The 16,496-nt window shown below is 45.9% G+C and overlaps 1 protein-coding gene across 6 annotated transcripts in view; it reads left to right on the forward strand.

The window, feature by feature from the left end:
* The window catches only part of PSPH (phosphoserine phosphatase), a 42,999-nt gene extending 30,721 nt beyond the window's left edge, over positions 1-12,278 (forward strand). For 5 of the 6 annotated variants that reach the window (XM_010380535.2, XM_010380540.2, XM_010380536.2 and 2 more), the window contains 5 exons: positions 1,583-1,741; positions 2,988-3,122; positions 5,484-5,629; positions 7,707-7,855; positions 11,782-12,278. In XM_010380535.2, the coding sequence (XP_010378837.1) occupies positions 1,602-1,741; positions 2,988-3,122; positions 5,484-5,629; positions 7,707-7,855; positions 11,782-11,889 (678 nt within the window). In that variant the 5' untranslated portion in view covers positions 1,583-1,601 and the 3' untranslated portion in view covers positions 11,890-12,278. The remainder of the gene's footprint in view (positions 1-1,582; positions 1,742-2,987; positions 3,123-5,483; positions 5,630-7,706; positions 7,856-11,781) is intronic. The other variant, XM_030932168.1, reaches the window with a different exon arrangement.
* The last annotated feature ends 4,218 nt before the right edge of the window (positions 12,279-16,496 follow it).

Below are 16,496 nucleotides of genomic sequence, written 5' to 3' on the forward strand. Positions count from 1 at the left end.
TTCTCTTCTCCCTCTTTCTATTCTCCCTGGACTTTATTTTTATGATTTTTTATTTTCTTGAGACAGGGTCTTACTCTGTGGCCCCATCCTGGTGCAGTGGTGTGATCTTGGCTCACTGCAGTCTCCACCTCCCAGGTTTAAGAGATTCTCCTGCCTCAGCCTCCTGAGTAGCTGGGACTACAGATGCACGCCATCCTGCCCGGCTAATTTTTATTTTTTTTTAGTACAGCTGGGGTTTTGCCATGTTGGCCAGGCTGGTCTTGAACTCCTGGCCTCATGTGATCCTCCCGCCTCAGCCTCCCAGAGTGCTGGGATTACAAGTATGAGCCACTACGCCCAGCCTCTCCCTGGACTTTAATCAGACCACGTCTTCAACTAGCACCTCTACATTGGCAATGTTATGTATGTTAAGCTGTTATATTTAGCTCTGACCTTTCTTCTGAGGCTTAAAGCCTTTCCCAGTATCTGGAAGTTAAAGTCTAAACTCCTTAGCCTGGCCCTAGCAACCTCTTAGTCTGAACTCCTGATGCACTGCCAGGCCCCTGGGCCAAGCCATGGGATAGCTTCCAGCAGGTCATCTGCTTCCTCCTCCTTGTCTTTGCTCATGCTCTTCCCTCTGCCATCACAAGCCTCTCTCCTTGTCTCTGCCTCCCTTCCTCTCCTCCCAGCACTTGCCAAATTGATGCCCTGCCCTTTGACAGCCCACTCAGAGGGCCACTTACCTGTCAGATTCAGCTCAAATACCTGTGCCTCCTTGAAGCCGTCTTTTTTTTCCTTTTAGTTAGAATCAGGGTCTTGCTCTGTTGCCCAGGCTGGAGTGCAGTGGCATGATCTCAGCTCACTACAGCTCCACCTCCTGGGTTCAAGTGATTCTCCTGCCTCAGTGTCCCAAGTAGCTGGGATTACAGGCGTGTACCACCACGCCCAGCTAATTTTTTGTATTATTATTTTTAGTAGAGACTTGATCTATGTTGCCCACACTGGTCTTGAACTCCTGGCCTCAAGCAATCCTCCTCCTGCCTTAGCCTCCCAAAGTACTGGGATTACAGGGATGAGCCACTGTGCCCAGTCTGAAGCCCTATTTCATAGATAAGGCAAAACATTTTTCCTATGTGCCCATAGAGCCTTATGCACACCTCTGCTTTAATGCTTGCTTCCTTGCTACAATTAGGTCAAAATTTATATATATATGTGTGTGTGTGTGTGTGTGTATATATATATAACTAAAAGAAAAGAAGGCTTCAAGGAGGCACAGGTATTTGAGCTACTCAGGAGGCTGAGGCACAAGAATCATTTGAACCCGAGAGGTGGAGGTTACAGTAAGCCGAGATCGTACCACTGCCCTCCAGCCTGGACAACAGAGTAAGACTCCACCAAAAAAAAAAAAAAAAAAAAAAAAAGAAAGAAGAAATTGGTGTAGTGTGGGAAGTAAACAAAAAGGAAAAACAAATGAATCCGTGAGTACACTCTTATGTGGCCTGCACTGACTTCGACACAAATTAGATCGGCTTAGTAGGCAAGGTGGGATCTTTTCATAATTGTATTTGATGTCTTTAAATGTATTTATCTTTTTTTCTTGTAGGAGGAAAATTCTTCCAACAATGGTCTCCCACTCAGAGCTAAGGAAGCTGTTCTACTCAGCAGATGCTGTATGTTTTGATGTTGACAGCACGGTCATCAGAGAAGAAGGAATCGACGAGCTAGCCAAAATCTGTGGCGTTGAGGACGTGGTGTCAGAAATGTAGGGATAGCATTTATCCACTTTATGAAATGATAAAGACTTTCTAAAGAGTGACTGTTTTGGATGAAGTGCTAGACCCTGGCTATGGAACATGAGCACTAGGCTTTTTCTTTCATCCCTTAGAGTTTAATTTGACATATTCATTCGTTTATATAAATATTTATAGCAAACAAACATGGATAAGATATGTTCTTAGCTTGATCAGGGGAATGATGACCACCACTAACCAAAGAAGGTGGCCTGAGGGGCGGGACCCAGGTGTCCAGTGGCTTTGTGTCATGGTTTAAAGTGTGGCCTTAGTGGTTCCCTATAAAGGTTCAGAGTCTCTTGGTGGATCCTGGAGCAGAGCCACTCCCTCCCTCCTGCCCTCCCGCCCTGCAGCTGGGCACCTCCCTCTGCAGTCCCAGTCCCCCAGTCATGCACTATGTCATTTTTTTTTTTTTCGAGACGGAGTCTCATTCTGTCGCCCAGGCTGGAGTGCAGTAACACAATCTCGGTTCACTGCAACCTCTGCCTCCCGGATTCCAGCAATTTTCCTGCCTCAGCCTCCCAAGTAGCTGGGATTACAGACGCGCATCCCCAGGCCCATTGAATTTTTGCATTTTTTTAGTAGAGATGGGGTTTTGCCATGTTGGCCAGGCGGGTCTCAAGCTCCTGGCTTCAGATGATCTGCCCACCTCAGCTTCCCAAAGTGTTTGGAATTATAGGCATGAGTCACTGCACACTGGCCTCTTAATATTATTTTCTTTTTCTTTTCTTTTTTTTCTGAGACAGTTTCACTCTTGTTGCCCCGGCTGGAGTGCAGTGGCGTGATCTCGGCTCACCGCAACCTCCACCTCCGGGTTCAAGCGATTCTCCTGCCTCTGCCTCCTGAGTAGCTGGGATTACAGGCATGCGCCACCATGCCTGGCTACTTTTGTATTTTTAGTAGACACGGTGTCTCTCCATGTTGGTCTGGCTAGTCTTGAACTTCCACCCTCAGGTGATCCGCCCGCCTCAGCCTCCCAAAGTGCTGGGATTACAGGCGTGAGCCACTGCGCCCGGCCTGTTAATGTTATATTCAAGCAGTCCTTCGAAAATTTATTCCAAGGCCTTGCTCCCATTGCAGCAAAGCCTGTCTGTTGTACAGTGGGGCTCTTCGTAGCATCTTCCTTTTGGTGGATGTTGTGCAGACCCAGAGCAGTAAGGCATGTTAACCTCGAGGACATCGAACCTGGCTGGCCTGACTGTTGGGTCTCCCTCCTAGGACACGGCGAGCCATGGGCGGGGCAGTGCCTTTCAAAGCTGCTCTCACAGAACGCTTAGCCCTCATCCAGCCCTCCAGGGAGCAGGTGCAGAGACTTATAGCAGAGCACCCCCCACACCTGACCCCCGGCATAAGGTAAGAGGAGCCCCTGCTCCAGGTGTATTTCAGCACCAGTGTTGGGGGGCAAGTCCTCCTGAGAGCATCTAACTATTGCTTTAGAGTGACCTCTGGGTGATTCAATTATTTTCATTTTTATTTTTTAATTTTATTATTATTTTTTAAATTTTTATTTATTTACTTTTTCAAGATGAAGTCTCACTCTGTCAGTCAGGCTGGAGTGCAGTGGTGCAATCTCAGCTCACTGCAACTTCTGCCTCCCAGGTTCATGCGATTCTCCCACCTCAGCCTCCTGAGTAGCTGGGATTACAGGTCCCCGCCACCACACCTGGGTAATTTTTGTATTTTTAGTAGAGATGGGTTTCGCCAAGTTGGCCATGCTGGTCTTGAACTCTTGACCTCAAGTGATCCGCCTGCCTGGGCCTCCCAAAGTGCTGGGATTATACCTGTGAGCCACTGCACCCGGCCTATTATTATTTTTTTTAGAGTCAGCGTCTCATTCTGTTGCCCATGTTGGAGTACAGTCATGGCTCACTGCAGCGCTGAACTCCTGGGGTCAAGTGGCCCTTCCACCTTAGCCTCCTTAATAGTGGGGACTATAGGTACATGCCACCATGCCCAGCTAATTAAAAAAAAAATTTTTTTTTTTGAGAGACAGGGTCTCGCTTTGTCACCCAGGCTGGAGTGCGGTGGCATGAACACAGCTCACTGCAGCATCAACCTTCTGGGCTCAAGGGATCCTCCTGCTTCAGCTTCCTAAGTAGCTGGGACTACAGATGTAGACCGCCATGCCTAATTATTTTTTTAAAATTTTCTATAGACACAGGGTCTCACTATGTTGCCCAGGCTGGTCTTGAACTTGTGGGCTCAAATGATCAATTTTCCCACCTCAGCCTCCCAAAATGTTGGAATTAGAGGTTTGAACCACTATACCCAGCCTTTAAAATATTTTTTGTAGAGATGGGGGTCTTGCTGTGTTGCCCAGGCTGTTCTCAAGCTCCTGGCCTCAAGTGATTTTCTACTTTGGATTCCCAAATTGCTGGATTTAAAGGGGTAGCCTGTATGGTTCTTTTGGTACTTACACATGGTCTTGTCTGGCTGGTTGTGTGGTCCTGTCTGTTTCCGCCTTTCCTCTTTCTCCAGGGAAAATCTAAGTTTTCCTTGTTTGTCCTCATCTTGTGTTTTCCTGGGTCCATGGACAGAGTAGAGTTCTGGAATGGTTTCCTGAAGTAGCCAAACTCTACCCATTGATCTACCCATTGATTTCTAAGTGCATTTAGAAAAACATATATAAGGCCGGGCGTGGTGGCTCATGCATGTAATCCCAGCATTTTGGGAGGCTGAGGCGGGCAGATCACCTGAGGTCAGGAGTTCAAGACCAGCCTGGCCAACATGGTGAAACCCCTTCTCTACTAAAAATGCAAAAAAAGTTGGTCAGGCGTGGTGGCTTGCGCCTGTAATTTCAGCACTTGGGGAGGCCAAGGCAGGCGGACCACAAGGTCAAGAGATGGAGACCATCCTGGCCAACATAGTGAAACCCTGTGTCTACTTAAAATACAAAAATTAGGCCAGGCGCGGTGGCTCAAGCCTGTAATCCCAGCACTTTGGGAGGCCGAGACGGGCGGATCACAAGGTCAGGAGATCGAGACCATCCTGGCTAACACGGTGAAACCCCGTCTCTACTAAAAAGTACAAAAAACTAGCCGGGCGAGGTGGCGGGCGCCTGTAGTCCCAGCTACTCGGGAGGCTGAGGCAGGAGAATGGCGTGAACCCGGGAGGCGGAGCTTGCAGTGAACTGAGATCCGGCCACTGCACTCCAGCTTGGGCGACAGAGCGAGACTCCGTATCAAAAAAAAAACAAAAAAAACAAAAATTAGCTGGACATGGTGGCGCGCGTCTGTTGTCCCAGCTACTCGGGAGGCTGATGCAAGAGAATCACTTGAATCTGGTAGGTGGAGGTTGCAGTGAGCCGAGATCGTGCCACTCCACTCCAGCCTGGTGACAGAGCAAGACTCATCTCAAAAAATAAAATAAAATAAAGTAGCTGGGTGTGGTGGCGGGTGCCTGTAATCCCAGCTACCGTTGAGGCTGAGGGAGGATAATTGCTGGAACCCTGGAGGCAGAGGTTGCTGTAAGCCGAGATCGCATCACTGCACTGCAGCCTGGGCAACAGAGCGAGACTCCCATCTCAAAAAGAAAAAAAAAAAGAAAAAGAAAAACATATATAAAACTAACTCCCCAGGCAATATACCTTGTCAAATATGCCTCAGGCAAATGCATTCAGGAGAAGAAAATATATCTTATTTCCCTCTTCATGTTTCCTTTTTTTTTTCTTTTTGTATTACTCAGTGTTTGGTATTTTGTATTTTATTTTTGCAGGGAGCTGGTAAGTCGCCTACAGGAGCGAAATGTTCAGGTTTTCCTAATATCTGGTGGCTTTAGGAGTATTGTAGAGCATGTTGCTTCAAAGCTCAATATCCCAGGAACCAATGTATTTGCCAATAGGCTGAAATTCTACTTTAATGGTAAGACGTTAATGGTAACATATTCCCTTTCTTAGCAGTTCTATTATTCAGTATTCTGGGTAATGTCTGTTGGAATGCAACTTAAACAGTCACATCAGAGTTAAATATTGAGATGAATGGTCCTCTTAATTGATGTCTTTTGCCCTTTGGTACCCTTTGCTCAGCAAAATAGACTTAGGTCATCACCTGTCCTAGCTTTATTATCTATAACATCACCTGTCTGTACATAAATGTCTGCATTTAGTGAAACATTAATTCCTATGAAGTCCCCTATGACTGACTTTGCTGTATGTTATATTTCAACTTTATGGGCACTTCTATGCATTTGAAGCAATTTAGACTCAAGAAGGAGACTTGGCTGGGCACGGTGGCTCATGCCTGTAATCCCAACACTTTGGGAGCCTGAGGCGGGAGGATCACTTGAGGTCAGGAGTTCAAGACCAGCCTGGCCAACATAGTGAAACCCCAACTCTGCTAAAAAAAAAAATACAAAAATTAGCTGGGCGTGGTGGCGCATGTCTATAGTCCCAGCTACTTGGGAGGCTGAGGCAGGAGAATCACATGAAGCTGCGTGAGCTGAGATCACGCCACTTCACTCCAGCCTGGGTGACAGAGTGAGACTCTGTCTTAAAACAAAAGCAAAAACAACAACAACAACAACAAGACAGAGACTTTAAAAGGGAGACTTTTGTTAACGGATTACTGAACTACAGCCCTTGGGGAAGCCTCCTGTCCCCTCTCTGTTCCATAGCGTTGCCACAGTTGTTATATTATCTCAGATCTCCAGTTATATCGGGGGTGACTGATAGTGATATTCTTTTTTTTTTTTTTTTTTTTTTTTTTTTGAGACAGAGTCTCACTCTGTTGCTCCAGCTGGAGAGCTGGAGTACAGTGGCTCCATCTCAGCTCACTGCAAGCTCTGCCACCTGGGTTCAAGCGATTCTTCTGCCTCAGCCTCCTGAGTAGCTGGGATTACAGGTGCCCACCACCACACCTGGCTAATTTTTGTATTTTTTTTAGTAGAGTCGGGGTTTCACCATGTTGGTCAGGCTGGTCTCAAACTCCTGGCCTCAGATGATCCACCTCCCTCGGCCTCCCAAAGTATTGGGATTACAGGCGTGAGCCACCGCATGTTAATAGAACATTCTTGAATGGTCTAGAGATAGAGATCATTGAAAAAAGAAGTCAAGAATGAGTGTGGTAATTACTGTAACAACAGAAATAATTGATCAAAAATAAGCTGGAATTTCCTCTTGGGTGACATAATATATTAACATTTTAAATTTAATATATTAAGACTGGGTGCAGAGGCTCACGCCTGTAATCCCAGAACTTTGGGAGGCCGAGGCAGGCTGATCATCTGTGGTCAGGAGTTCGAGACCAGCCTGGCCAACATGGCAAAACCCCATCTCTACTAAAAACACAAAACTTAGCCAGCATGGTGGCATGCGCCTGTAATCCCAGCTACTTGGGAGGCTGAGACACGAGAATGGTTTGAACCTGGGAGGCGGATATTGCAGTAAGCGGAGATCATGCCATTGCACTCCAGCCTGGGCAACAGAGTGAGACTCTGTCTCAAAAATAAATAAATTATTAATTAATTTGATATATTACTCTTGTATGGTGTTGTGCTACCTCAACAAAGTTTGAGAATTACTGGAAGCTTAAAGGATACAACAAATTCACCCCTAGGTATTTATGCCCTAATAGAGGCCATCTCTACAATTGATACTTGTAATTTAAAAGCAAAGGTTGGCTGGGTGTGGTGGCTCACACCTGTAATCCCAGCACTTTGGGAGGCCGAGCAGGAGAATCACATGAGCCTAGGAGTTCCAGACCAACCCGGGCAACATACCAAGACCCCATTTCTATAATCATAATCACAATCATAAAAGGAAAAAAAGCAAAGCTTGTTTATTCCCAGGAACAGGTGTGGAGCTCGAGGCTGTGCAACTTTACCCAGGGCCATTTTTTGCCTTCTCAGTGACATTTAAGTGAAGATATCATCTATGCAGAAAGCTGTCACTGGTAAGATACTTCTGTGGGTCTTTAACCCTGTTTTTACTGCTCTTTTAAGGTGAATATGCAGGTTTTGATGAGACACAGCCAACAGCTGAATCTGGTGGAAAAGGAAAAGTGATTAAACTTTTAAAGGAAAAATTTCATTTTAAGAAAATAATCATGATTGGAGATGGTGCCACAGACATGGAAGCCTGTCCTCCTGCTGTATGTATTAAGGATGCTAATATTTTTGCAGGTTGTACTTTTGCTTTTTTTATATATTTATTTATTATTTCTTTATTTTTGTTTTGAGATGGAGTTTCGCCCTTATTGCCCAGGTTGGAGTGCAGTGGCATGATCTTAGCTCACTGCAATATCTGCCTCCCAGTTCAAACCATTCTGGTATCTCAGCCTCCCAGGTAGCTGGGATTATAGGCACATGCCACCATGCCGGCTAAGTTTTGTATTTTTAGTAGAGACGGGGTTTCGTCACATTGGCCAGGCTGGTCTTGAGCTCCTGACCTCAGGTGATCTGCCTACCTTGGCCTCCCAAAGTGCTGGGATTACAGGCGTGAGCCACCACGCTCGGCCGTACTTTTGTTTTCACAGCTGATGTATCCTATAATCCCAACACTTTGGGAGGTCAAGGCAGAAAGATCACTTGAGCACAGGAGTTTGAGACCAGCCTGGGCAACATAGTGAAACCTCATCTCTACAAAATAAATAAATAAAATAAAAACAGCTGATTTAGAACTATGTAAGATTTAAAACAGGAGTTAAACAAAAACAACTCTCATTACAAGATAAAAATGAAATAATAAAAACAAATTCAATCTTGTTTTGTCAACTTTGTGCAAACCCAAGGAAAGTTATGAATAAGGAACTAAAAACCTTTTAAAGCTTTTAACAATGCCCTTATCCCTGTAGTATGGGCACCATCTTTTAGCCTAGGTGTGTGCTCAGTAGGTTGGTTTCATTTCCCCAAATAATACCATCAACAATTCATAACCGAGATTTTAACGTCATTTTATACTTTATATACTAGTTCCTCATACGTTACCTTATTTAATCCTCATACCAGCCCTGTGAAGTCAAATATTATGTTTTGTTTTGTTTTGTTTTTCTTAGACAGAGTCTCACTCTGTCACCCAGGCTGGAGTGCAATGGTGTGCTCTCAGCTCACTGCAACCTCCGCCCTCTGGGTTCAAGTGATTCTCCCACCTTAGCCCCCCAAGTAGCTGGTACCACAGACGCATTCCACCACACCCAGCTAAGATTTTGTGTTTTTGGCGAGGCAGAGTTTCACCATATTGCCCAGGCTGGTCTCGAACTCCTAAGCTCAAGCAGTCTCCCCTGCCTTGGCCTCCCAAAGTGCTGATATCACAGGTGTGAACCACCATGCCTGGCCAAATATTGTGTTCTTCTTACTGATAGGGGAACTGAGGCTTGCAGAGATTATATGATTTACCTGTAACATATCAGAGCATTTTATTTTTATTTACTTATTTATTATTTTTTGGAGACAGGGTCTTGCTATGTTGCCCAGGCTGGAGTGCAGTGTTGTGATCATAGCTTATCACAGCCCTGAACTTCTGGGCTCAAAGGATCCTCCCACCTCAGCCTCCTGGGTAGCTGGGATTACAGGTGTGTGTCACTGCATCCCACACTACCACAGCATTTTATTCCTCTGAACTAACTTCATTTTCTGAGACTAGCAGAGGTTTTGTTTATTTTTTGGGGTCTTGCTCTGTCACCCAGGTCAGAGTACAGTGGCGCAATCTTAGCTCATTGCAGCCTCGACCTCCCAGACTCAAGCAATCTTCCCATCTCAGCCTCCTGAGTAGCTGGGACTGCAGGCGCATGCCACCACACCTATCTAATTTTGTTTATGTTTTATAGAGATGAGGTCTCACTATGTTGTCCAGGCTAATCTTGAACTCCTGGCTTAAGTGATCTTCCTGCCTTGGCCTGCCAGAGTGCTGGGATTATAGGTGTGAGCCAACATGCCTGGCCAGGGATTTTATTTCTAAGCATTTTAAAGTCAATGTGCGTGTGCTCTCTCTCTCTCTCTCTCCCTCTCTCTCTCTCTCTCTCTCTCTCCATATATATATATATATAAAATCAAATGCTATATATAGCAAGTGTCGTAAATATCAAATGGGTCCATTTCACGTAGGGCTTTGCCTTTGTCATGTCATTCTAACGTAAGAAAAACTACACCAAAAATATAGTGTGGCCAGGCGCGGTGGCTCATGCCTGTAATCCCAGCACTCTGGAAGGCTGAGGCAGGCAGATCACCTGAGGCCAGGAGTTTGAGACTGGCCTGGGCAACATGGTGAAACCCCATCTCTACAAAAAATACAAAAAAATTAGCTGGGCGTGGTGATGGGTGCCTATCATTGCAGTTACTCAGGAGGCTGAAGCATGAGAATCACTTGAACCCAGGAGGTGGAGGTTGCAGTGAGCCGAGATTGCGTGACTGTGCTCCAGCCTGGATGACAGAGTGAGACTCCATCTTAAAATATATATATATATATAGTGCTGAAGTTTTTACTCCTAGTTTCCTGAGATCTAAAAATAGGGATTGTCTAAAAAAAAAAAAAATTCATACTCTTTGTGAATGATGAATAAAAAAGGGTTAAAAGGAAACTTTTTGGCCAGGCACGAAGGTGACTCATGCCTGTAATCCCAACCCTTTGGGAGGCAGAGATGGGCGGATCACGTAAGGTCAAGAGTTTGAGACCAGCCTGGCCAGCATGGCAAAACCCTATCTCTACTAAAAATACAAAAATTAGCCAGGCATGTTGGTGGGCGCCTGTCATCGCAGCACTCGTGAGGCTGAGGCAGGAGAATCTCTTGAATCCAGGAGGCGGGAGATTGCAGTCACCCGAGACCGCGCCACTGTATTCCAGCCTGGGCATGACAGAGCAAGACTCCATCTCAAAAAAAATAAAAATAAAAAGTTCCAGCCAGGCTGGTCTCAAACTCCCAACCTAGGTGATCTGCCCACCTTGGCCTCCCAAAGTGCTGGGATTACAGGCATGAGCCACCGCACATAGCCTTTGAATCTTTTTTTTTTTTTTTTTTTTTTTTTTTTGACAGCGTCTCATTCTCTCACCCAGGCTGGAGTGATATGGCGTGATCTTGGCTCACTGCAACCTCCGCCTCCTGGGTTCAAGCAATTCTCCTGCCTCAGCCTCCCAAGTAGTTGTGATTACAGACGCCCACCACCATGCCCAGCTAATTTTTTGTATTTTTAGTAGAGACAGGGTTTTACCATGTTGGCCAGGCTGGTGTCGAACTCCTGACCTCAGGTGATCCACCCATCTCAGCCTCCCAAAGTGCTGGGATTATAGGCATGAGCCACCACACCCAACCACCTTTGAGTATTTTTATTGTTAGCTTAGATAATTTATAACCAATGTTGGGGTTGTCTAAGTAATGAATATTGGGCTACTAGTTTAATGAGGAATACATAAAAGTAAAATGAAGAGATTTCTCAGGGAGCTCCCAATCTCATTTTCAAGAAACGACAAAATCAGCCAGAAGCGGTGGCTCACGCCTGTGATCCCAGCACTTTGGGAGGCTGAGGCAGGAGGATTGCTTAAGCACAGAGGTTCAAAACCAGCTGAGCAACATGGCAAAACTCCGTCTCTAAAAAATTACTCAGGGATTGTGATGTGCACTTGTCATCCCAGCTACTCAGGAAGCTGAAGCAGGAGGATCAGTTGAGCTCAGAAGTTCAAGGGTGCAGTGAGCCATGACTGTGCCACTGTACTCCAGCCTGGGTGACAGGGTAAGACCCTGTCTTAAAAAACAAAAAAAGAACAACAAAATTGGATGGGTGCAGTGGAACATAACTGTAATCCCAGCACTTCAGAAGCTGAAGCAGGAGGAGTTTGAAAGCAGTCTGGCAACATAGAACGACCCTACAAAAAAATTTAAAAAGTAGCCCAGTAAGTTGGTGCACACCTGGAGTCTCAGCTACTCAGGAGGCTGAGGCATGAGAATCACCTGAACGCAGGAGGCAGAGGTTGCGATGAGCCGAGGTTGTGCCACTGCACTCCAGCCTGGGCGACAGAGCGAGACTCCAATAAATAAATAAATAAATAAAAATAAGAATCATTTCTCTCTCTTTTCTTCCTTCTTAGGATGCTTTCATTGGATTTGGAGGAAATGTGATCAGGCAACAAGTCAAGGATAACGCCAAATGGTATATCACTGATTTTGTGGAGCTGGTGGGAGAGCTGGAGGAGTAACATCCACTGTCACACAGCTCCGAATACCTTCAGATGGATTTTTACAAGTGATACAGGTTGATACTGTTTGCTTACAATTGCCTATTACCACTTGCTATAGAAAGTTGGCACAGATGATCTATACTTTAAGCTACAGTTAGGACTCCTAGAAGATTGCTTTTTTTTTTTTTTTTAACTGTAGTTCCAGTATTAGATGATGACTATTGATTTCCTGTAGAGTTTTGTAATCTGAATTCTTTCTGTATATTCCTAGCTATATTTCATACAAAGTGTTTTAAGGGTGGAGAGTCAAACAAACACCTTGACTCTTAGAAAGATGGATTCGGCAGCCTTCGGTGAATATTGGTTTCCCTTTGGTATATCAATAAAAGTTTATCCATGTGTCAGAATGGATTTGTGGAATTTGCAGTTCTGCCTCTTGGATATTGGAATACCCAATATTTCAGGTACTGTGTTGAAGCATAAACAGCCCCAGGCAAGAAACAGGCTTAAGACTCTGCTTAGTGCTGGGCACAGTGTCCTCACCCCATGAGCCCACTCCCACTTCTGAAGCCCTGGGGCCTCGAAAGTCCTTTTTTTACTTCTTGGGATTTGTCATGTATGAAATGTTACAAAAGGTTTTTTTTTTTTTCCTCCAATATAACAATAGAGTCTTAAACAAAAGTACTGATTAAAAATGGATATTTGGGCTAGGCGCGGTGGCTCACGCCTGTAATCCCAGCACTTTGGGAGGCCGAGGTGGGTGGATCACAAGGTCAGGAGATCGAGACCATCCTGAATAACACAGTGAAACCCCGTCTCTACTAAAAATAAATACAAAAACTAAGCCGGGCACGGTGGCAGGCGCCTGTAGTCCCAGCTACTCGGGAGGCTGAGGCAGGAGAATGGCGTGAATCTGGGAGGCGGAGCTTGCAGTGAGCCGAGACCATGCCACTGCACTCCAGCCTGGGTGACAGAGCGAGACTCTGTCCAAAAAAAAAAATGATATTTGGGCTCACGCCTGTAATCTCAGCACTCTGGGAGGACAAGGTAAGAGGATCACTTGAGGACAGGAGTTCGGGACCAGCCTGGGCAACACAGCAAGACCCTGTCTCTACAAAAAATAAAAACATTAGCTGGGTGTGGTAACACACACCTGTAGTCCCAGCTACTTGGTGGGCTGAGATGGGAGGATTCCTTGAACTCAAGAGTTCGAGGCTGCAGTGAGCTGTGACTGCGCCATTGCACTCCAGCCTGGGTGACAGTGAGACCCCGTCTCTTAAAAAAAAAAAGGATATTCAAAAATCACATAAAGTAAAAGAAATAAAAACAAGTTTTACCAATCACAAAGGCCAGCGTTTTCCCCTAAATGAATATTAATAACTTCTATCAGCTTATATAAACTATTTCTTTTTTATAGATGACTTGGAAATACTTGAAAGCCAGGTTTACGTTTGTTTTGAGCAGAGCCAAGCAAGGGAAATTTCAGAACATGCTTTGAATGTGTGAGAGTCTATACCCTCCCTGGAGGAAAAATGGGGGGAGGGGAAAGCCACGGGGTTAGGAAGTGGATACTGTTGGATAATTCAGTAGAAAAAGCCATAAGGTTTTAATATTGAGAATTAGTGGAAAAATCTATCATTCAACCAAATTTGGCCAAATAAATAATTATTCATCCACATAAGCAAATCAGATGAATCCAATTTCCTTCCAAATCAGTTTCTGAAGGAGAGACATGAAATAGGTTTGGCAACATTTAAATGAGATTCCAAACAATGAGGCCGTTGTTCCCAACTGTGAATGCCTCCTGGCCGCTCTCCTAGAAACTGTTTTGTGGTGTTTGCACTTTTCAGTAGTGCCAAGTTCTGGGCAGGACCAGGCATGCCAGGACCTTGAAAAGTACTGCAAACGGCGTCAGCCTCTGCACCGCCTGGTGCGCATGGCAGGGACAGGCCACTGGTAGGCGGGTGGGAGGACCGAGCCCCCACTGGTTTTGACTGACCGTCACAGCTGCTACTGCCCCATGGGTTCTTCTTGCCCGTGACCCAGATACAGCCCATTTCTCAAGACTGGTGAATTGCAATAGAGACACAGATTAATTCATGCAGAACCAGCCAAACAGGAGGGCGGAGCTTTATTCTTACATCAATCTCCCCAAAAATTCAGAGGTTAGACTTTTTCAAGGATACTTCGGCAGGCCAGGGGATTCGCTTCTGGCTGGGGCCATGGGGTGGGGTGGGGTGAGGTGGCAGGGTGGCGGAGGTGGGGGCAGGAGGTCATCGGGTCCAGGTGGAGCCACTGATGGTCAGAAATGCAAAAACCTGGGCCAGGCATGGTGGCTCATGCCTGTAATTCCAGCACTTTGGGAGGCCGAGGTAGGCAAATCACTTGAGATCAGGAGTTGAAGACCAGCCTGACCAACACGGTGAAACCCTGTCTCTACTAAAAATACAAAAATTAGCAGGGCGTGGTGGAAGACACCTGTAATCCCAGGTACTTGGGTGGCTGAGGCAGGGGAATCACTTGAATCCAGGAGGCAGAGGCTGTAGTGAGTGGAGAGATCATACCGCGGCACTCCAGCCTGGGCGACAGAGTGAAACTCTGTCTCAAAAAAAAAGAAATGCGAAAACCTGAAAAGACATCTCAAAAGGCCAATCTTAGGTTCTACAGTCGTGATGTAACCTGCAGGAGTAACGGGGAGTTGCAAATCTTGTGCCTGCCCTCTGGAATAATAACTGGAAACGATGTTTATGTGTACACCTTGGCAGAATTTAGGCTTCTCTCATCCACCTAGCCTGGTGGTCTCTCACTAGCTTTATGAAGGCGGTTGAGTTTTGGGGAAGGGCTACTTTTTTTTTTTTGAGACGAGTCTCACTCTATCACCCAGGCCGGTGTGCAGTGGCGCGATCTTGCCTCACTGCAACCTCCGCCTTCTGGGTTCAAGTGATTCTCCTGCCTTAGCCTCCCGAGTAGCTGGGATTACAGGTATGTGCCACAATGCCCGGCTACTTTTTTTCTGTGTTTTCAGTGGAGACGGGGTTTCACCATATTGGTCAAGCTGGTCTCAAACTCCTGACCTCGTGATCCTCCTGCCTCGGCCTCCGAAAGTGCTGGGATTACAAGCGTGAGACGCCGCACCCCACCAAGCTATTATCATTTAAGCTATAAACTAAACGTCTCCCAGGTTAGCTTGGTCCAAGCCCAGCTATATGATTAAGGGCAGTTTGAAGGCTAAAGGCAAGATGGGGGGTGGTTAAATTACATCTCACTTTGTTAGAGTTTTTGCAGACGTGGTTTCATTTGTATGTGTGTGTCTGTTTTTTGTTTGTTTGTTTGTTTGTTTTTGAGACAGAGCCTTGCTCTGTCATCCAGGCTGAAGTGCAGTGGCATGATCTCGGCTCACTGAAACCTCCGCCTCCTGGGTTCTCATTTTTCTTTTCTGGTCCATCTTTCACAAGCATGCAAAGGTGGTTTCAGAGCACATCCACAGGGCTGTGGGCTGAACATAAGGTGGACATGAATTTGGCTCAGAGGGATCTGATCCTCTGATAAATACTGATGGCCGCGTGGAACCCATTATAGGAGGGGCTGGTCCCACAGGCTGCCCAGGTCTCAGCAAACCGCCCAAAAGCTGCTGTCTCAGACAATCCCTGCTTTGGTGTGTTGGAGGAGTGAGTTTGAAATTATGCAAGAACTGCACTAACCCCTTTCATACTTTTTGAATTCTGGACTCACTGGAAACAGCTACGGAACAGCTCTCCCATGAGTCACGCCCATGCCTACACTAGGATGGACTCAGAAAGGCATGGCTGATTGTCCGTGTGACGCCATCGTTCATTCCAATTATGAACACCGCCTATGTAAACAGAAAGAGCTAAGAATTGGGATCATGAAGCCAAGAGCAGAAATTTGTCAGGGTATTAAGGTGAAACAATAAAAGGCCTTTAAAGCTTTTATATGCTTTAAAAAAAAATGACTTTATGCCCCCGCCCACTCCATTCTCTCCTGGTTTAACTGCTGCTTATTTTTTATTTTTATTTTTTTGTTGAGACAGGGTCTTGCTCTGTCGCCCAGGCAGGAGTGCAGTGGTAAGATCATAGCTCACTGCAGCCTGGGACTCCTGGGCTCAAGCGGACCTCCTTCTTTGACCTCCTGAGTAACTGGGATCACAGGTACACACTACCACACCTGGCTAATATTTAAATTTTTTGTGGAGATGGGGGTCTTGCTATGTTGTCCAGGCTGGTCTTGAACCCCTGGCCTCAAACGATCCTCCGTTCTCAGCCTCCAAAAGTGTTGGAATTGTAAGTGTGAGCCACTGCACCCAGACCTAACTGCTGGTTTAATGATTCTTCCATTTCTCTCTCTTCTACTGGAGACAAGTGTGTCTCCATGGCACCTAGGGAGGCCCACTGGGGCTGCTGCTCCCAAGGGCAAGGCCAGGAGTGAGCCGCAGATTCCAGAGATTGGCCTCAGGAAGCAGTAACACAAAATCTGATGGCTTTTGACCCTACGACCTCAGAATCTTTATGAGCAGCTTCAGAAAACCTAACCATGAGTCACAGTGCTTATTTTCACATTTTGCAAGGTGTTTTCATGTCTCCTCATGTGATTCTCACAGTCCTAAG

The sequence above is a fragment of the Rhinopithecus roxellana genome, chromosome 6, assembly GCF_007565055.1.
Source record: "Rhinopithecus roxellana isolate Shanxi Qingling chromosome 6, ASM756505v1, whole genome shotgun sequence".
Taxonomy (NCBI): Eukaryota; Metazoa; Chordata; class Mammalia; order Primates; family Cercopithecidae; genus Rhinopithecus; species Rhinopithecus roxellana.